At 38.4% G+C, this 21,419-nt stretch overlaps 2 protein-coding genes across 7 annotated transcripts in view; one reads left to right on the forward strand and one right to left on the reverse strand.

Moving 5' to 3' along the window:
- The first annotated feature begins 2,740 nt into the window (after nucleotides 1-2,740).
- On the forward strand, nucleotides 2,741-5,648 carry INSM2 (INSM transcriptional repressor 2). The gene has a single exon (XM_004269971.3). It carries the CDS (start codon nucleotides 2,826-2,828, stop codon nucleotides 4,491-4,493), a length of 1,668 nt encoding a protein of 555 aa, XP_004270019.1. The 5' UTR covers nucleotides 2,741-2,825; the 3' UTR covers nucleotides 4,494-5,648.
- A 1,047-nt stretch (nucleotides 5,649-6,695) lies between these two features.
- The window catches only part of RALGAPA1 (Ral GTPase activating protein catalytic subunit alpha 1), a 222,333-nt gene continuing 207,609 nt past the window's right edge, over nucleotides 6,696-21,419 (reverse strand). For 4 of the 6 annotated variants that reach the window (XM_033428377.2, XM_049705925.1, XM_012533079.3 and 1 more), the window contains 2 exons: nucleotides 17,543-17,667; nucleotides 6,696-8,040 (listed from right to left, as the gene is read on the reverse strand). In XM_033428377.2, the coding sequence (XP_033284268.1) occupies nucleotides 7,892-8,040; nucleotides 17,543-17,667 (274 nt within the window). In that variant the 3' untranslated portion in view covers nucleotides 6,696-7,891. Of the gene's footprint in view, nucleotides 8,041-14,961; nucleotides 14,993-16,913; nucleotides 16,945-17,542; nucleotides 17,668-21,419 lie in introns of all 6 variants that reach the window. The other 2 variants (XM_033428382.2, XM_033428379.2) reach the window with 2 other exon arrangements.

Raw genomic sequence — 21,419 nt, forward strand, 5'->3', positions numbered from 1 at the left:
ATGATTTTGCCTTCCACTCTTTTTTGTTGTGTGTGTGAAAATTTTTATTGTGGTAAAATATAATATATATATATACACACATAACAAAAATGCTCATTTAAACAATTTTAAGTGTGCATTTCAGTAGCATTAATTGCATTCACAGTGTTGTCCATCTCTCACCACTATTGATTAATAAAACTTTTTCCATCACTCCAGAAAGAAATTCTGTAACCATTGTAAGCTATAAGTTCCATTCCCCCAGTCCCTGACCATCAATAATAATCTACTTTCTATTTCTATGAATTTGCCTATTCTAGATATTTCATATAAGTAAAATCTTATAGTATTTGTCTTTTTGTGTCTGGCTCATTTCACTTAGTATCATGTTTTCAAGTCACCCATGTTGTAGTATGTATCAGTACTTCATTTCTTTTTGTGGCTGAATAATATTCTGTCATCTGTATGTACTACACTTTGTTTATTGCATTTATCTGTTGGTGGACACTGTGTTGTTTCCATCTTGGGCTATTGTGGAGAATGTTACAGTGGATATTTGTGTTGCCAGTGTGTGATTCAGTCCCTGTTTTCAATTCTTCTGTGTATACACCTGGAAGCACAAATGCTGAGTCATATGGTTGACTGCAATTCTCACAGAGTACTAGGCACCCAAGGAAAAGCCCCTCTTGAAAAGGGGTTATCTTAAAGTATTAAAATTCTTATATCAGATTTTCCAAACCACACAATATCTGGGTCATTAGGAGAAAGAGGAAAGGAGAAACATTGAGAAGAAGTTGAGTTAGAAGTCATACATAAACTGACATATCAGAAATGATCAATTTGGGAAACTAAGTTTACCTACACTACTAAATGACTCAAATATTTTAAATAGTGATTCAGAATATTAATTTTAATTATGAAGTGTCATGTTTATTTACTTTCTTTAATTTTGTATGATTTCATCCTGTTTAATAGGAAACATCATAATGATGGTGTTTTTCAAACTGTGGGACCTAATCCCCACTAGTGAGTTATGAAATAAATTTGTTTGCTATGACTAGCATTTAAAAAAGAAAGAAAATAGAATTGAGTAGAACATACAAAACTGCATTGCACCTAGTTAAGGGTAAACATTATTTTGTGAAACACTTGTTTCAGTTACGTGTGTGTTCTGTAAAATATTTCTTATTATGGGATGTGATCAGAAAAAAAAAATAGTTTGAAGACACCGGTATAATGGAAAGTCTGGGCTTTGGAATTAGCTAGAACTTGGTTTGAATCTGGGCTCTGGGTGACTTCTGCCAGTTACACGACTTCTCTTACAGCTCAATCCTCTCATTAAAAAAGGAGAGTAATAATATCTACTTCTGTTTTGTGTTTGTGAAAAGATCAGATTACTTAAGTAGAGTGCATAAAATATAGCCAGTATTAACAAATATATAATTACTTCCAAATCTTCCCTCAAATAATGCTCTCTATGTAAAAATACTTCATTCACTAGAAGGAAGACAATACGTGTTATTGATGACTAGATCTGTTATGCCATAGTCTACTCTGAAAACACATTGCTCAGTCTGTTTCTGCAGTTTGGCTTAGGAAGGAGGCTTGAACACATAGTTCTTTCCCCTTCCTATTCTCAGATTGTACTTTTCTATACCATGGATTTTTGGCATTTTGTTATACATCTGTCATATATTTTCTAATTATTTCATAGTTCTCAGCTAGTATTACAGACTTTCAAATCTCTTCTAGTGCTTAAAACAGTGCTGGATGAAATTTTTTTGAGCTTTTAAAGGTCCATAGCACACCTTTTGCAAAATATCTCTTATCCAAGGGGAAGCAGATGTAATCCTGATTCCACCAGTATTTCTCACTCAATCTACTCCATGCTAAACAGGTCAGTTAGGCACTGTCATGTCTCTGGGTAGTACAAGTGGAAGGTGTGAACAGAAAAACCACTTGATCTGAGGACAGTCGAAAATGAGATCCCATTTTCCCCTCCCCACTCCTATTCCCAATCGGGGAGGAGGCATTTATAAGCTCTGAGGACCAGGGCCCAGAAACCTGCTGGCGTCCTGAGCTGCAAAGGCTTTCCAGCACGCACGATCTCCCGCACTTAGAGTCCTTCTTCCCAGATGGATTCTCATAGTATCACAGACGCGCGCAGTCTCGATCGATACTGGATGGCAGACGTACTCCCACCGTCAAGTGTAGGCACGGGGCGGTGGATTTAGCCGCCCTGCCGCTCTGTCGCAGCTTCTCATCAGCTCCATACGAGCATAGGACGTTAACCCGTTCCCCGGCTGACACCCAACCGGTCGCCTCCCCGTCGCCCTTCCTCTCGGCTCTGCCACCGTAGAGCCGGGGCTTTTCCGTCAGACTCCCACGCGCGGTGGGCAGCAGGGTCCCGGGCCCGCAAGGAGGGCGCTGAGAGGTGGCCTCTCCGCCCGGCTCCCCAGACGGCCCCTGGAGGCCGCTCAGGCACGGAGTGCTGAGCTTCCTCACACTCCGCACCTTACCTTCGGGCGTCTTCGCCTGGTGGGCGGCAGGGAGGAGGCGGCTGCAGGCAGCAGCTAAGCCGGGCGCCGGGGCCCGCGCCTCCGCCGCCCGCCTCCGGGCCCCCCGCGAGCCCAGCCCCGAGAAAGCCCCACCCCCCGCGGCCGCTCCCACTCCTGATTGGCTGGTCCGGCCGAAAGCGACCCGGCGGTCCCTCGGCCCGCGTCTCAGCTATAAAGGCGGCGGACACATGCCTGCGGCGGCGAAGCTCGGGCAGCAGCGGTGCTCGCCCGCTATCAGACCCTGCGGCGCCCCGGTTACTCCTTGCCCCCGAGCGCTCCGACTCCACCATGCCTCGGGGCTTCCTGGTAAAGCGAACAAAACGGACAGGTGGCTCGTACCGAATGCGCCTAGCAGAGAGGGTCTTCCCCCTGCTGGGGCCCCAGGGGGCGCCGCCCTTCCCCGAGGAGGCTTCCAGTGCCCCTCAGCCCGGTGCGGAGAGGGCGGGACCCCCAACCCCGGAGGAGGAAGCGGCCCGCGAGCTGTCGGGGTCGTCCTGTAGGGCGGCTGGGGTGAGCCCAGCGGTGGGCGGGAGGGAAGGCGCGGAGTGGAGGGCGGATGGCCGGGAGGGTCCCGGGCCCAGCCCCAGCCCCACGAAGCCGGCGGGCGCGGAGCTGCGCCGGGCGTTCTTGGAGCGCTGCCTCAGCTCGCCCGTCTCCGCTGAGTCCTTCCCCGGGGGCACCGCCACCGTGGCCGCTTTCTCCTGCTCGGTGGCGCCAACAGCAGCACCGACCTCGCGGGAGCAGTTCCTGCTGCCTCTCCGGGCACCGTTCCCAGACCCCGCGCTCCATCCGGACCCCGCGCCTCTCTCGGCCTCCCTGCACGGCCTGAAGCGGGCCACCGGCGGCGAGCGCTGCGCCAAGGCACCTCCGGGCTGCACGTCTGGGCCCGCGGCCGCCGGAGTCAAGAAGCCAAAAGCCATGAGGAAATTGAGCTTCACCGATGAAGTCACCACGTCCCCTGTGCTGGGCCTGAAGATCAAGGAGGAGGAGCCCGGAGCGCCGTCCCGGGGCCTGGGGGGCAGCCGCACGCCGCTGGGGGAGTTCATCTGCCAGCTGTGCAAGGAGCAGTACGCAGACCCCTTCGCGCTGGCTCAGCACCGCTGCTCCCGCATCGTGCGCGTCGAGTACCGCTGTCCCGAGTGCGACAAGGTCTTCAGCTGCCCTGCGAACCTTGCCTCTCATCGCCGCTGGCACAAGCCGCGTCCCGCAGCGGCCAATGCCGCCACAGTCTCCTCAGCCGACGGGAAGCTGCCGCCTTCGTCGACCTCGTCCTCCCCGGATTCCGGGGCTGTTGCATCTTTCCTGGCGGAGGGGAAGGAAAACAACCGGGCAGAGAGAACTGCGGATCAGCACCCGCAGGCCGGGGACAGCTCCGGGGCGGAGCAGCACCGGGACAGCGCCCCATCACAAGGCCTCCAGGTGTTGTCCCACCCCGAGCCTTCGCTGCCTCAGGTCCCTTATACGGCGGGGGTGTTGGGGCGCCGGGTGCCTGAGCCGGGCGGGGTCAGTGCTGCCGGGGGACCCGAGATCTTCGTGTGCCCATATTGCCACAAAAAGTTCCGTCGCCAAGCCTATCTGCGCAAGCACCTGGCCACTCACGAGGCAGGCTCGGCCCGCGCGCTTGCCCCGGGCTTTGGCTCCGAGCGCGCCGCCCCACTCGCCTTCGCTTGCCCGCTGTGCGGGGCGCACTTCCCGTCGGCAGACATCAGGGACAAGCACCGGCTGTGGCATGCGGTCCGCGAGGAGCTGCTCCTGCCCGCTCTGGCCGGGGCGCCTCCCGCAGCACCGGGCCCAGGAGGGGCGTCCGACGGGAGTGCTCAGCAAATTTTCTCATGCAAGCACTGCCCGTCCACTTTTTTTAGCTCCCCAGGCCTGACCCGGCACATCAATAAGTGCCACCCCTCAGAAAGTCGGCAGGTACTGCTGCTGCAGATGCCATTGCGGCCGGGCTGTTGAGGGCGAAAGACAAAGAGGATTGAGGGTGGCCTTGGAGCAAACAGATCATGAGAATTTCTGTGGGGCTTTCTTCAGCTTGCAAGTTTACCCTTTTTCCTTCCTTTATTTTCTCTCCTAAAACTCCCAGTAGTCAATGTGCTGCCAGAGGAGCGGGCAGCGAAATGTAAAATCCCTCTCTAGAGCAGGTATGTATATGGTATAACCGTTCTCGGTCAAGAATGATCAGCTTTAAATCCCTTCTCACTTTCCCCACGAAAATAGGATTCCCCTGCTCCCACCAAACTCTGGAGACCCCAATGAATCCTATATGACTTGTAATTCCTATGGAAAGTCGCAGTGAATGCGTGCATGTCTCTATCTACAAAGGATTCTAGCTACCAAAAGTGGTAGTTTTTTTTTTTTTTTTCTCTTCTTCCTCTTGTCATCGCAGGCGCCTGTGTAGTTTCTGTCTCAATAGGGTCAGATATCTTGCATTGTATATTCTGTGAATTAAAAGTTATGTGATTGGTGCCAAACTTACGTCGGGTGGGTGGGAAATACAAGACCTGTGTCTGTGGGCAGGAAATGTTAAGATGTTTGCGCGCTTTTGGGTGATACGAGAAATCTCCTTGTAAACTTTCCTTTTCTCAATTATTAAGTCCACCCTTAAGCTAGTGTTTGGAGGTGGGGAATAGCACCTCTTTACTGGAAGGAGTTGAGACACCCCCCAAATTCTCACCTCTAGCTCTCGTGTGCAGTATTCAGGAAGATACTTTAAACCTTTCTTTAAATAGCTTTTGGGAAACACAGAACTCATTTCCTGAAGTTTGACTGTTTTAGTAGGGTTTCATCCAAATTGTTTAACACTTCTGTTGTAATCATAATGTGTATTATATACGACACTATGTTCAGCTTAAGGAAGATGTTAATACTTCTAATCCGCTATGGAAATGAATGGCAATTCATTCAATATTCAATATTTTCTTTTCAGCTGCAACCTGGTTTTGATTTTTTTTGTATTACCATACTTAGCATACATTCTGTACCTATGCCCTAATAGCCAGTTTGGGACACTGGCTGAATATTGCTTGACAGATAGCCCATATTTGTAAGATGCTTACCACCAAATAAATGTACATAGCTGGTGCTTTGTTGTGTTCTGTGTTTGTCTTAAGAATCCCATTGAACACAGCCTATTTTAAAAAGCCTCACTTCTTATCTCCCCAAAGCCAGTATCCTGCTTTATAATCTTTGTGACCCATTTAGACAGAATACAGACAGGAGAAATTATATTTTGTAAATGAATGTAATGATGCAGAAATGGGAAAATTTCCTTATATAGTATATATACTATGAAGTATGGCTGCATAGACTGAGCTCCAAAAGGTAAAGAATATGTACTGTTCTTTAAATATTAAAGATACTTTACTACCCAAAAATGTCAACAGGAAATATATTTTAAATATTTTCTTCTTTTTCAAAAAGCTAGTGAATAGTTTATCTGAAGATGAATAAAACGTTAACTGTGCTAATCAACTTCCGTATTTTTAAGTTGGTATTTTCACTCCATTTTGTTACCTATCACCAAACCTTTAGCTGTTTATTTTTTAAAAAATGAAAGCACTATAGAAATGCGTAAATAGTTACTTTATCTTTTCTGCAATTCTTAACCTTGGTTGTGGGAAACTGTCTATATTGTTTACTCTTTTTCCCAGGGACTGTCTCTATCCATGTTTATCCTTTATATAAGCTTTCACGGGACTTTTAAAGTTTATTTTCTACATAGTTTCATAGGAATTTGTTTTTATTTATAAGGCAATCCAAAATTTAAGTGCACAGGAACTCTGAAAGCCTGCTATAGAAACTGTCTGTAAAAAGTTTTGTTCCTGAATGTATATTACCAAAAAAAAAAAAAGTAAAATTTAACAAATCAAAGCATGAGGGTGAGATAAATTGATGCTTTAACCAAGTGCATTGGGGGAAGTTTCTGCGAGCTCTTATGAAGGTGAAAATTTTCCTGTAGTTTTAATGACTGTGGTAGGATCTCTGAGAAATAAGGTGGGGTATATCCTGAGAAGGGAATTAAAATTCAGTTTTCATGGTGAGCTAAGATAACCTAGGTTTATGCTTTATATCTCTCCATTAATCATACAGCCCTGCTTAAGTCTGAAAAAATATAGAAGACAAAATACAAAAGACAAATCAACACTCATGGACACGAAATGATAAGAATATTTTTATTGTATTATTAAATACTATCTTTTTTCCACTGTTACAAATTTGTAGATACTACATGAATGATGATACATAATTTATATTTTATAGTTTGCCAGTATGATGTATTTACACATGCAGTTAGTACCAATGTCATGCTACATTTCCGTAGGAGATGCTCGTTCAAAACAAAATGTGAGCAGCTTATCTACTGTAGGAAAATACTTCTGGAGGGTGGAAGGTACACCAACCCGCACGTGCAAGTTCAGTATTAACAATATTAGATTAATTTAGACTCCTGGGTCATGTTCCCTTTTCTTTGACAATAATACACATAATTTAAGCCACACATTTATGTCAGAAAAGTTTTCTCCTTCTTTTCTATTTTCCTACCCACCCCACCCCATTCCTCCCTTTTTGGTACTTAAGAAAGAACATAGATATACCAGGATCCAGCAGCCAATAAGGGGCCACAATCTCAAAACAGAAATGGCATTTAACAGTGATACCATTTAAAAAGCAAAACATTAGAAAAATATTTGGAAGCTAAACATGAATCAAAGTTCAGCACAGTGATTTTTCTGGTTTTTAGATATGTCATGGCATCACCTGCACAGCAAAGAAATGAGACATTGCTTTGGGAAGAAAAAGTTAATGCTAAAATTATTTCAGCTGGAACTTGAGATACTAAAAGACCATTTATTTTAAGTGGTTTATTTTGATAACATAAATAATCCATACATATCCTGTGTATTAACAGATTTGCGACTATTGCTACAACTTTACAAATGCTTAAATTTAAAGATGTACATTTATTAAAAAAATTATATATTTACTGAGCCATAAAGTTGTAATGGGGCACGATAAATAAAATAATGAGACTATCTGTCCAATTATATTTTGGCCCAAAGTTAATTATGAAATTAAAAGTAAAACTACTTAGACATAATTATCTAGGGAAGGTAAAGGGTGTAGAATAAAACTCCCCCCCCCACCATACGGCAGCTTGGAGTGTGGGGGGAAAACCAACCGAATAAACAACCCAAATCTAAAATACTAAGTTACAAGTTATTTAAATCCAGTGTTTTCTAAAATAAATGTTCAGGAAGGAACATGCATGTTATGGCAAACACGAAGCCTGAAAGGGTTAACGCTATGTTCATGCTAAGGTGGCTACTGCTGATCACTGCTGGGCTGCTGTCTCCTTAGGATTTATTGGCTGAGCCAGAGGAACGACGCAGCTTCATGGACATGCGGCTTTTGCTAGTTCGAGGAGACATTGGTGAGGCCAGGTCAGCCCCGTCTACCTGCGTTGCTGTGGGAGTTTCACTGGGTAGAATCTCTGGGTAGGAGCCTGTGGGAAACAGCAAGAGCATTAGTGCAAGTCATCCAGCCACTCATCCTGTAAGAAATAACTTTTCTGCTACAGATCTGCAGCATGGATCCCAACCCTTAGTGAGGTCTTTTGAGAGGAAAGAGCAAGCCCCAAACTTGCTTGTTATGACAGTGATCTGGAGGCTCATGTCATCATATTAGCAAGAAAGCACCAATCATTATTTCCAGAGCCAGAACCAACCAGAGAGCTCCCCAGAAAAAGCAATGGGAAGCAAAATCTTTGGGACAGAAAGGACAGGGATCCAAAGCACCATTAGCATGCACGTAAGGGCTTAAGAATCAGGTGAGAAGGACCAATTCCTATCTCTAGGGTACAGGGTATAATCAAGAAAAGGGCCTTCATTGCTCAAACTTGAAAACAAAACAGCACCAAACGTTTCCAAAAAGGAACTTAGCAGTATGAGACCATTACACATGCTAGGTAGTTAAATATGCTTTTAAGAAGGAGCAAGATAAATTCCCTGGGGAAGGAAGAGGACAAGAACTCTTATCTGAAAGTCAGTCAAAAAAGACAAACTGATCTCTCAAAGTGTCTCAACTTAGAATTGACAAGTAATGCTTTTGTTTTCTTAAACTTTTGCAGTTACACTATCCAGTCATAGCAAGTAGATAACCAGTAGAATTTAGTAAGATATAAAAATTTGAAAGAAGCAAAACAAGTTGAAATTGGAAAATTCTTCATATCATTTATTTACAAAGTAGTTCTTCACCTTTGTACTTTATTTCTGAGTTATGATTCTCTAATTCACAGCAATACTACAGAACTTTGCACACTATAGGCTCTTAAATATTTCATGAATAAGAAATTACATTAAAAATTAAAAACCCTTCCAGAAAAATCTGAAAATATAACACAATAACAATTTTTTAAAAATTCTGTATATTTTGAGGCATTTTAATCCAGATTTCCTTGGTCTTATGTACATAAAAATTATCTTTACGAGTGTCACAAACAAAGACATGTCACACAGGTTGCAGGCTTAAACTTACACAGCTCCTAACTCTGTAGGGAAACTTTTGGCATATTTGTTAGCCAGCGTAGCACCACACCGACACTTCGAGCTTGGGAATACTTATACGACTATTTCCATATAATGAAACATTTGTGCTTAAACTGAAGTTATGAATATTTATAAGGAAACATAAAACTGTTCAATAAGGGGTACAGATCCTACTGAGATGTCTTAGGAAATTAAGAATGTATCTCTGTAGAACACTTAAAAGTTTTTAAGGCCAAATATTATACTTAAGAACAAACATACATTGTCAAGGAAAAAACATTTTATCACTAATCCTAATCCAGGTAAATTGCCCTCCTTTTTAAAGTAACCTCTCCAACATTCTCTTTTCTAATTGAAATGAGGTTGACCTTCAAAATACAAGAAGGACATATATTTCTGTCCACCTTTACTCTTCCTGAAGATCTGAGTTGGTTCATACTGGGCCCATACTGGAAAACCTAGAGGAGAATATGAATCCACGGACCTTTTTAGGGAAGCACTGCAGATGGATGGCAGAAGGAAGGTGAAGAGCAGTAGCTCATGCTTTGCTGGTAATGCATACTATTCCCGGCCAGTCATGAGAGGCCTTCCCATGGCTGTTTACCTTGAGATGGCCAATGTTTTCTAGTGGAGGTTTTGGGAGGAAGAGAACTATCACTGCATTTCTTTCTTTGTTGTGAATGAAGAAATGGAGTAGCGAGCAGAAGTGAGAAAACAAAAGAGAAGATAGATAACAGATATGAGTGACAAAGTGCAGAATTTTACAGGTGTTAACAGAGGAGTAGAGAAGACAGTAATCAGGTTTTTATTATGAAACACAATTGGGCATGCAATGCATTAGGGTGATGAGGTTTCACAATGGACAAATGCTTTGTAAATTCAAATGTTATACTTACCCACTAACAAAACAAGTTCAAACAGGAAAAAAAGAAAAGAAAAAAAAGTCTATGAGAGATTCTTTAAACATCTACCTTTTAAAGTGTTCATTGTACTGGTGGCATGTTATGCTAACCACTCAGTCATAAAATCTCTAGGGCTGTACTGTCCAACGTGGTAGCCATAGCCACATCACAGTTAATTAAATTAAAATTATAAATAAATGCAAAAAATTTATAAATAAATGCAAAAAATAAAATTAAATAAAAATTAAAAATTTGGCTCCTTGGTGCGCTAGCCACACTTAAATTGTTTAGCAGTCACATGTGGTTAGTGGCAACCACACTGGACAGTGCAGATACAGAACATTTCCATCATCACAGAAAGTTTTATTACAGAACACTGCTTTAGAGTACGCCAAATTCAAAGAATATTTTCCTCAAAAACAGCAATTCCTCTATGTCTCCCTTACTGCCTTCAAGGTGAAACCCCCTTTCACTCAACTGAGTCAAGTCAGGCTTTTTAGTGTGTGTGGTATACAGTACCGCCTCATTTTAACTAATGATGTTTGTGATAAATACTCAGCATACCCAAACTCTATAAATAATTTATGGTGGATAGATCTCAACTTTAGATTTAAAGAATAATGTGATACTTACACTTCATTTCACATCCTATTCTGCCTAAGTATTGATTTATATCACCTGAGTCATAAAGAATATTGATTTATTTATTTCTATTGATAATATATCCTCTCAAGTATGAAGTTTAAAAAGTATGGGCTCCTATGTTTCACATATAGTATCTATTAATAACATTTTTACAGTACACAGACTGTTGTCTGTATCTTGATGGAATAATAAACTGATTCATGTTGTACACTGATTACAATGAGCTATTATTACAAATAACATGATGAATATGACTTTGAGGATCTATAAAGATTGTAAAAGGGAACTCAATGCATTGTTATTTATTGTGGCTTTGGTTATACTGCTTGCTGACAAGTATGACCACTTTAAAACTGCTAAAGTTACTGGACCTACTAAATATAGCCTTTAAAAATATTGTGACTTTGAAAGCAATTCTAATTAACATTGAACTAAGAGGAAGCGTCATCTTAGAAAGAGCATGGGTTAGACAGACCCATGACAAGGTTGTCATGTTACTAGATGCTGGATATTGGGCAAACTAACCTGAGACAGTTTTCTTATTTGTAAAACAAAGACAATACTAGTTATTTTGCAAAGTTGTGGGGAATGAATGCCTACATATGCAAAGATCCTGGCACACAGCAGGTATACAATAAGTGTAGCTATATAATAAAACTACAGTAAGAGCAAACATTAATAGACTTTAGATCAAAAAAGATGAGGATTAGAAAAGAAGGGATAGAAACTAGAAATATTTTTGAAGAAAATGACCACTTAGAAAACATCAGTTGTTAAAATGTGGAGAACTCAACGTAACTGTTTAGTTTGGGGGAAAATAAAGAATATCCACTTTTATGTTAATATCCCTATAAAACATAACCTTACATTAAAGGACAGATTACCCAAATAATCTTACTGCCTTAATATTGTTAAAGGAGTTGGTAAGTGATTAAGATTGGTGTGGACGCACCACTGAGTGTCATAAAGTAACACATAATTTAAAATAAAACAGTACAGAAACGCAGGCAAACATGAGGTTTCAAGATATTCAAGAACTACCATTATTGTAGACTTAGAACGTATCGGTCTAAGCTTGTCATATTTTATCTCCTTACAAATGGGAAAACTGGGTTTAGGATAGATTAATTCATTTGAGTTCATGCAGATAAGAAATAGCAGAGCTAGGATTTAAATCCAGATCAGTCTGATTCCAAAGCCCATAGCTCTCCCACGGCAACCTTAAAACTACACTAAAAATAAATAAATAATAAAAAATGATTTTTCAATGGGTGGAAAAGTAGAGTCTTCAAAATAAAAATTTTTTAACAACTTCTAATTTGCAAATATGACAGGTTACTGGGCAATTTCTCTCCTCTCTCAATATCAAGAAGGGACTGAAAATATTTAGACTAAATGAGTAATTATAATACTTCAAGTACTCTGAAGTCAGACTCTGACTTTACCAAGTGACTGTTGGTAAGGTTTTTTGTTTGTCTCATAGAATTGCCATGAAGATTCAGTGAGAGGATGCATGTATAGTACTTAGCACACTGCCTGGCACTCAGTAATCGCTCAATTATTATTTTCATTACACAAATTTTACATCTGAATGAATGCTCTATATGAAAACTGAACCTAGTAATTATTGTTATAAAAGGTTAATGGACTTTATTTAAGATTAATATTATTTGCTTCTTGGTCAACAACATACAAGCCAAATTTCTAAGTTTAAAATACTGAAAAGAGAACACATTTGGCTGCTTATAATTTCAGGCTAACCTAGTGATAAATAAATATGATTATTTATTTTTAAAAACATTTGTTTTTAAAAACACAGTAAACAAACTTATAGTTTATGTTATATGTTGAAGGAAACATTTTCTACTGGCACTTACAAATAATATTTAGGATATATATAAAATAACTATCTTCTGAAGAGCTACAATCTTTTCTGAAGAGCTACAATCTTTTCTTCCAGATCATTTCAAAGCCTGGGAAAAGGAGACAAGTTTAATGGCTAAATTTTGATGATTCATTCCATTCAAAGATTCAAAGAGATGGGCCTTACAATCATAATACTATCTCATCTACATGTGGCAATACAGATTTTGTGAATTAACAGCAAAACTGAGGTTAGAATTAAGGAAGATTAGACACTACTCTAGGTCTTCAAAATCACTGTTAGATTATCTCTTATTTTGATGGCATAGAAATATTTGAATCTTATTACTAATTTTTAGATTTACTTAGATAGGAACCTATACGTTTTCTAAAGGTAATTATGCAAAGTGGTATGTATGTATACGTATATTTATGTATGTATACAGTGGACCCTTGAATGTAGGGGCTAGGGGCGCCAACCCTCTATATAATGTGCCTATAACTTATAGTCAGCCCTCCATACATGCAGTTCCTCCCTATAGGTGGTTCTGGTTCCTTTGTGTCTATGGTTCCGCATCCACGGATTCAACCAATCTCAAATTGTGTAGTACTGTAATATATACTGTTGAACAAAAAATGCATGTTTAAGTAGACCTGTGCAGTTCAAACCCATGTTGTTCAAGGGTCAACTGTACGTATATATGCATATGTGTGTATGTATGTATATGTATATACATGTGCATATATAGAGGGAGTCAAATACCAATCACTCCTTTAATTTTTAAAGTATTGATACTAAAATCTCTAACTTAATTTGTAGAGAAACAAATCCAAAGAGAGGTACATACTAGTTCAACTAATAGAGTATTAGCTGTAATTCTAGATATGCTATATAATAGGCATTGAAAAATACTTATGGCTGATGATAGTAAAAAGACATAATACTGGAAAAAAACTGGGTGTATTATATATATATTTTATTATTATTTTTTTTTGCTATACATACATTTTCTCTGTTGCGGGCAGCACACACATTTGTGCTGGACCCGAAGGCTCACTGTGCTGTTCAGGGTGTCCCCACCCCTTACTGTTGGCCGCTCTTAAGTGTGGTGTGGATAGACCAGGCTTCCTCCTCAACAGCTGTCTTTTCCCTTTTTCCAAAATTGCTGTGTCTGGCTCTGCACATTCCCTTTCCTCCTCTTCCCTTTTTTTTTTTTTAATTAATTTTTATTGGAGTATAGTTGCTTTACAATGTTGTGTGCGTTTCTACTGTACAGCAAAATGCATCAGCTATGCATGTGCATATATTCCCCCTCTTTTTTGGATTTCCTTCCCATTTAGGTCACCATAGTGCATTAAGTAGAGTTCCCTGTGCCGTACAGTATGTTCTCATTAGTTATCTATTTTATACATAGCATCAATAGTGTATATATGTCAATCCCAATCTCCCAATTCCTCTCACCCCACCCCTTTCCCCCTTGGTATCCACACATTTGTTCTATGTGTGTATTTTTAATAAGAAAGATAACTTAATATTTACTGTGCACTTGCAGTAAAACAGGATCCTGTTTCTTCTTGTTGGCATTCTAGATTTTTCTTTTATTTAAAAAAAAATTGGAGGGGGAGGAAAAAAACAACTTGATTTGAAAAGACAACGTGACATTAGGGAAAAATATCTAGATTTTGAACTGCCAATATAATCTGGCCAAGAAGAGAAGTAATTTCATTTTAAAGTTTAGAGTCGGAGGAGAGGTGTTCATGAATGTTAAAAAAGAAGGTTACAGTAAAACTTTTGATATTTTCCACACACGTGCCTGACAAAGATAAAGGGATTTTTTTCCTGTAATTTTTTTTTAAATAAAGGACATGAAAAATCTAATAATGTTTTAATGTAGTTATGGAAGATCAACAAAGTGTGACATCACGATATCTCCCTCAGTGACCTTAGGGATAAAAATAATTTCCCTTAAGTATCAGTCTACTGCCACAGACAGTCCATTTTGAGAAAATACAGTTATGAAATTTATGGATCAACTATGATATACCCAAAATGTTTTTTGTATCTATTTAAATAATACTAAAAATTATCTAGAAGAAGCCCCACTGGATTTCAATGTCATCACAGTTGATACATTACTGTTAACCAGGAAGTAGGTTTTAAATAAGCTTGAGCCAAGTTAAGTTTTAAGCCAAACTTAAAACAGTATTTTTCCACTACTCCACTGAATAGTATTATATTATAGGTTTGGTTAGAAAGAATAGATTATATCTTTTATATGATTATCGTACTGGTATTCCTTTAAAATGTAATTTCAATTTATTGCATTAGTATTGATTAGTATTAGTTTACATGGATGGGGTATGCATGGGATATCTAAAGTTGATTCTCAATTGCGGTTGATTCTCGATTACAAGTTAAAAGGAAATGGGGGAAGAACAAAGGGTGTTTTGTTTGACACTTTGTCTTACCTTCAGATAAACAGAACTGATATTTAATGATCTAAATCTCAATGGGGCAAATCAATTTTATCATCATGTTAAAAAGTAATAATGGGGCTTCCCTGGTGGCACAGTGGTTGAAAGTCCGCCTGCCGATGCAGGGGACACGGGTTCGTGCCCCGGTCCAGGAAGATCCCACATGCCGCGGAGCGGCTAGGCCCGTGAGCCATGGCCACTGAGCCTGCGCGTCCGGAGCCTGTGCTCCACAACGGGAGAGGCCACAACAGTGAGAGGCCCGCGTACCGCAAAAAAAAAAAAAAAAAAAGTAATAATGAACCTAAAATTCTTCACATTATGTAATTTTTGAAAAACATAAGTCAGGTCCATATGGCTATTACATGGCCTATGTCATGTCTTCTCTCTCAACTTTGACTTACAACTTTAAAGGGACTTCTACATTTATGGGTTGGTTTGTGACAGGAAAATCAAAATCTGAGATGACTGGGAATAAAAAAATCGTTCTTCAGATATCATAATGTTTTTGCTACTGTAAAGGAGTAAATATTTCCTTTTTATATTATTGTGCTGAATTGAAAACCACTGATAAAAATTTTTATCTTTCATAACTATTAAAGTCTGCAAAAAAACCCATAAAAATGTATTAAGTAATACTGGAAAAGTTATTTACAGTGTTTAAAAACACCTTTTAAAAATTCAAGTGTATGTTTCTAACAGTTCCTAAAGGCAAAGACAATTTAAAAAAATTAACCAAAGAGCCTTGACTTGGCTGCTGTATCACTCTTTACCTAATGTCTCAGAAAGTGAGAATACTACTTACTTCCCATGTTATACATCTGGCCAAATGTGCAGGATAATATGCAAAATATAAGAAGAACATTAAGAAGAGGAATATGAAGGATTCCAGCTAGTAAACAGCTACAACATGAAAACTGACAGCCTTTATACATTTAAGGGGAAAAGTTAGTCTGAACGTGGCTTTATTATCAATATTTTTCATTTGTGAAATTTATGGCTCAACTCTATGTATGGTACACAAAAGTGTTATTCATGTCTATTTTAATAATGTCTGATATTTTATCAGATATTCTCTATTATTAAAAATGAAATGTCCAGGTATACTTAACTAGTTTTTATTTTGTTGTTCATTAATTTATTTTTAGTATCTTTCTTTTACCATCTTTCTTATGCCGAGCTGAGTAATTTTAGATAGTGTCAACCCAGTCTAATATAATTTTCTCTTTGCTAGGTCTTTTATATAATTAATTGAAAGGGCTCCAAGTTTTTTTGTAAAATTATTTTTATAATGGCCAATTAATTGGTGACAGGAATGGAAGCTTTAATTTCATCGACTTTAATTGAGAATTACAGTAATTTTTTTTGCAAGCAAATTAGGCCAGTAAAGGCCAGTACTGTGCCTCTTAAACTACTTAATATAAAGAAAACTTATATAATATGAAGAGAATCTGAAGGCTTATTAAGATGAACTTCAGGTATATTGTATTCTCTTTTCCTGCTTCCCTTGAACATCATTAAAACAGTCATCTTTGTATTTCAGGTGCCTAGTATGGTGTGAGGCACACAACAGAATAACTATTTGATGAGTTAAGATACCCAATAACAATGCAACACATTACAAAATACAAAGACACACCATTTCAGTTCAGTAGTACTACATTTTCATGCTGAGAAACAAAAAGGTCAATACAACAAGGTGTAACTAACTTCAACCAAGGGTTCTATTATTAGTTATTTTTATCCCAGAACCAGTGTTAGTGTTTCATGCAGACCTAAGTTAGTAAGTATAATTCTGGAAGAAATTTAGTGACAATTTCTGAAATGTTTAGTATGAACCAGGGCAGTGTTAAGTTTACTTAACTGAGTTACAAGCTTAGTGCTTGCTAATTTTTAAAAAAGGAAATGGGGGAAGAACAAAGGGTGTTTTGTTTGACACTTTGTCTTACCTTCAGATAAACAGAACTGATATTTAATGATCTAAAGAGGGAAAATAAAATAAATGAAACAATCATAAGGAGTGCAAAGAATTACAGAATAGGAAGGCCATGAGTCATTTTTTTTCTTACTGATTTCTTCAAAATCAGTTAATTGTAAAAATGCAGTACCCTCTTATAATCTTTAAATATTACAAAATAATTTACTCTAAGTACTTCTAAATCTAGACCAATTATGTTAACTTTATTTGTAAAATTAGAAATGATAAGGTAATATTCTTGGCCATAAAATTTGATCCTCTGAAGTTGAGAGTGCCTGCTCAACTTGTATTTCTTTTGCAGATACTTCGGTAACGATTCCGTGAAACACAATAGTTACTGCCCATTAGCTCACATAAAATGTAGTGTATGTGCTTTTATGAAGACTGTTGACTTTTAAAGGAACTGTATTTAGGTAAAAGAAAGTATAAATCAAATTTAAAGGCCAAATATGAAAATAATGATGAAGAATATTTATATTTCAATGACTGGAAGTTTATTCAAGCAAGTTTTCCATTATTTTAAGAGTTTTTTAGAACAAAAGGGTATTGCATTTCAAGTTCCAATAATGAACAGTAACTAATACTTGCTTTTAATCTTACCGGCATCAGATGGTAAATGATGGTAGGGAGCTGGAGAAAAAACCTGTGCTGCAAAATCTTCAAATGTCGTTGGTTCTAAATGGTGCTGGACAATCGTTTGCAGATATCGCGCTCTCTCCTCATAGCTGATTTCCTTCAGTTAAGGATGAACTTAAATGCAGCATACATTGGGAAAGAACCGATCGCATCAAAAAGGACTACTATCACTGCTAAGCCATTGCTTCTTAATAAATATAATTATTAACTATTCTTGCATATCATTAAAAGTACAGCTTTTTAAAGAGAAAAAAATGTAGCTTTTAACATAAGTTTACTCTTCAGGATACCACTATACCTGGCAGCTTAACAGGAAGACATTTATTAGAAAATAATTAATAGTAAACTGCTGGAAGAAAGAAAGGCAACAGTTTACTTGGGAAAGGATTCAACTGCTATCAGGTCAGCCTAGGGCTCCTCTTATCTTGTTAATCAGCTTCGATCTGCAGGTGTACTCTGAAAAGCCACGCGATAAATACTATAATGCTTAAAATACTATGTCTGAAATTCTGTTTTTCATTTGTAATAATTTATTGTGAAAAATTCCTGCATATCATCTTTTTCTAAAATCCCTGCATTTTCCCAACAATTGTTCTCATTTTGAATGGAAGACTACTGTTGCTGTAATCCTCGAACTTAACTCCATGCAGTTAAGATAAATACACAGCTGAATCTGTATGTCAGGAAAAAATACCTAGTCAATTATAACACTGAAACAAGCAGGAATATTTGCAGAGAGTCCACAGGACTCCTACATACCGTCTAACAAAGCATCTACAGGGCACTGACACTGACAGAAAAATACTGTACTTCCCTTTCACCACATTTTCTTCTCTGATATTATTGACAAGCAACCAGTACCTTGAAGTGTTGTTGCTTTTGAACAACCCACTCCAGGCTTCCTGTTTCAGCAGGCCTGATTGTGCTGTTAGCACAGAGAGGGCGAGAAAGAGAGAGAATTTTTCTGTTGTTCACGAAAGCAACTATGGAAATGGCTGTCAAAATGTAGAGCAGCAGGCAGCAACATACAATTATCAGGAAAAACTCACATGCTGACTTCATGTCGTATAGTTCCTGAACTGAGAAATCAGTTAACCTTTCTTCTACAACTTTTAAAAGTTTTCCAGCTGTACTCAGTGTGCTATGTTGATAGGCTTTACCTAAGACATTTAACTAAGTGTAAAGGATAATAAAAATTTGCTTATCGGTTCTTCTTTATTCATTGAATTTTCCCCAAAACCCATTTTAATATTTTACCCTCAAAATTCATTATTCTCTCTCTTTTTAAAATTGCAATTCAATTGCTGTAATCCTTTAGTTCCAGAGACTGTAGACCGAGTCTACAATCAAGACCAAGAAAAAATTTTGAGAGGAAGATAATTTAAAATGTTAATTCAGTGGGAGATACCATAGCCAGTTACATTTACAAAAGATTATTGATTGAGAAAAGAAAAAAAAAAAGAAGAGTTAAAGGTAAGTCTATATTCATTATGCACTTGACTTAGACTGTGATGTCTTTTGCCACCTAAATGACTTGAGTAACCTCTTCTTATACTACAATTTATTTTATGTATCAAATATTGAAATAATCTTAATTCCAATTCCTGGCAATCCATTATTTTCAATTCTGGGGTTGAACTTCAAAAGAATTTTACTCCTGAAATGGGTAGCAACAGGACAAGATGCTATATTGAAAGGATTTTATGGAAGGATCATATAGACGTTTTTGAGTGTTAACACAGAAAAGTAATATAGCACACTTTTAAAAGAGGGTATATGGTTATAAATGAAAGGGGATGAAACTGATGGTTCAATCTAAATAATACCACATATCTCACAACTTGTTGGAAAGTACTTTTTTCACTGGGGGAGATTCACAGCTGCCGAATTTTCTGCAGTTAATAGAGTCCTTTGATTCACAGCAGTGCCCCTTGTACAAAAAATACTGGCCTTTGTGTATTACCAGAAACTAATTTTCTATTTGGCTGAAAAGGGAAAAATGGGGTTATTGCTTCTCCCTCCTACAGAGCTTTTCATTATGCCTGATGCACTCAACTTCTAAGCTCTTCTGAGAAAAAAAATAACTGAAGAGGCAAGAGGTAGAAAAATGAGCTTGTTAGCACATTAGAAGTGAAGTATCTTGGTGGGCCCTAGAAATTCCCAGTGGTGTGTTAACTTATCACTCTATGCATGCTGGCACTGATAGTCTCCCAATTGATCACTCTCTTTTCGCACCAAAGGTGCTGCCAGGAAGCAAAGGCTGAAGGCCCACAGGAGAACAGTCTGCTATCAAAACAAGCTGTTTTTAAAAGTCTACTTGAATGGGTAAAATGCTTCATGAAAAGTAGGGTGGAGACACCTACCTACTTTTAAAAATGCTCTACTTTCAGAGGGCCTATAAATGAAATATTTTACTTTACCTTATTATATTTAGAGTTTACACAAAAATTAGGCAGAGAGAAAGCAAATTTAATATTTCTAAAGCAAGGAGATTATTAGAGCAAGAAATGAATATCTAGAGAAGATACATTTATTTTTTATTTTTTTAACATCTTTATTGGAGTATAATTGCTTTACATTGTTGTGTTAGTTTCTGCTGTATAACAAAGTGAATCAGCTATACATATACATGTATCCCCATATCCCCTCCCTCTTTTGTCTCCCTCCCACCCTCCCTCTCCCACCCCTCTAGGTGGTCACAAAGCACCAAGCTGATCTTCCTGTGCTATGCGCTGCTTCCCACTAGCTATCCGTTTTACATTTGGTAGTGTATATATGTCAATGCCACTCTCTCATGTCGTCCCAGCTTACCCTTCCCCCTCCCTGTGTCCTCAAGTCCATTCTCTACGTCTGCATCTTTATTCCTGTCCTGCTCCTAGGTTCTTAAAGATACATTCTGAAGTGTAATTCTATTTCACTATACAAAAGGAGATTCATAAAACTCTGAAGAAACCCTAATATATAAAGCTATAGAAACTAAAATTATCTAGACATAATGTATTCATTTTGTATAAAAACACATGATGTATTTAATAAAACTGCAAAAAATTGTAATTAGAGAAAATGATGCTTTCTAAAACAATTTTTTAAAGTTCAAGTATAGGTGGCAGAGTGAAGGAAAACAATCATTAATTGTTGAATTTAAATGAAAACTGCAACGGTTATTACAAATTAGCCCACTGTCTGAAGTTTCCTTCTGGGGGATTATTTTCAGAAAATACTGTTAGCTTAGTAAATTATTATAGACTACAGTAACTCACCTTCTAAAAGCTAAATATTCTAATTTTCCAAGTGTGATGTAGTCAAATAAATAAATAAACAATATGAAAGCAACCCAATCTACAGTACTTACATCTTTTCCCCTTTTACTTTGGAAAACCTATATTAAGGAGATATAATGAACTCTAAGTACTTAAACAATAGTCCTCAGTCCACAAACAAGGTATTTTTTGTGATTGAGATGATGATAAAGTTCCAAACAGTGATGTTAGCGTCTGCAATGGTAACCATAGTCCAAAATAGTTAATTCCTATATCTCCTTATAATATGTTAGACACTTATTCCTTAAAAGGCAGCTCTCTAGGGAAGAGTTATTAGTACCTATAAATTGAGTGGCATACGCAAACTTGATGGCTAATAACAACAGGATAAGCTCAAGCTATATTCCTACTGTGACTGTGTGTTGCCACTGGCATTGAAATTAAATTGAAATGGGTGAAATGATAAAAAGATGATGGTAAACTTACAAATTCAGAACAAAATTTAAAGTACAAGTCTAAGTTGAATTAAGACGGTTTTTGTTGCAAATCTAAAACAACCCAAGCCGAAACTAGCTAAGAAA

This window comes from Orcinus orca, chromosome 2 (genome assembly GCF_937001465.1).
Source record: "Orcinus orca chromosome 2, mOrcOrc1.1, whole genome shotgun sequence".
Classification (NCBI taxonomy): Eukaryota; Metazoa; Chordata; class Mammalia; order Artiodactyla; family Delphinidae; genus Orcinus; species Orcinus orca.

Coding starts and splice junctions, on each gene's coding strand:
- INSM2 (XM_004269971.3), top strand. CDS start 2,826: ATGCCTCGGGGCTTCCTGGTAAAGCGAACAAAACGGACAGGTGGCTCG.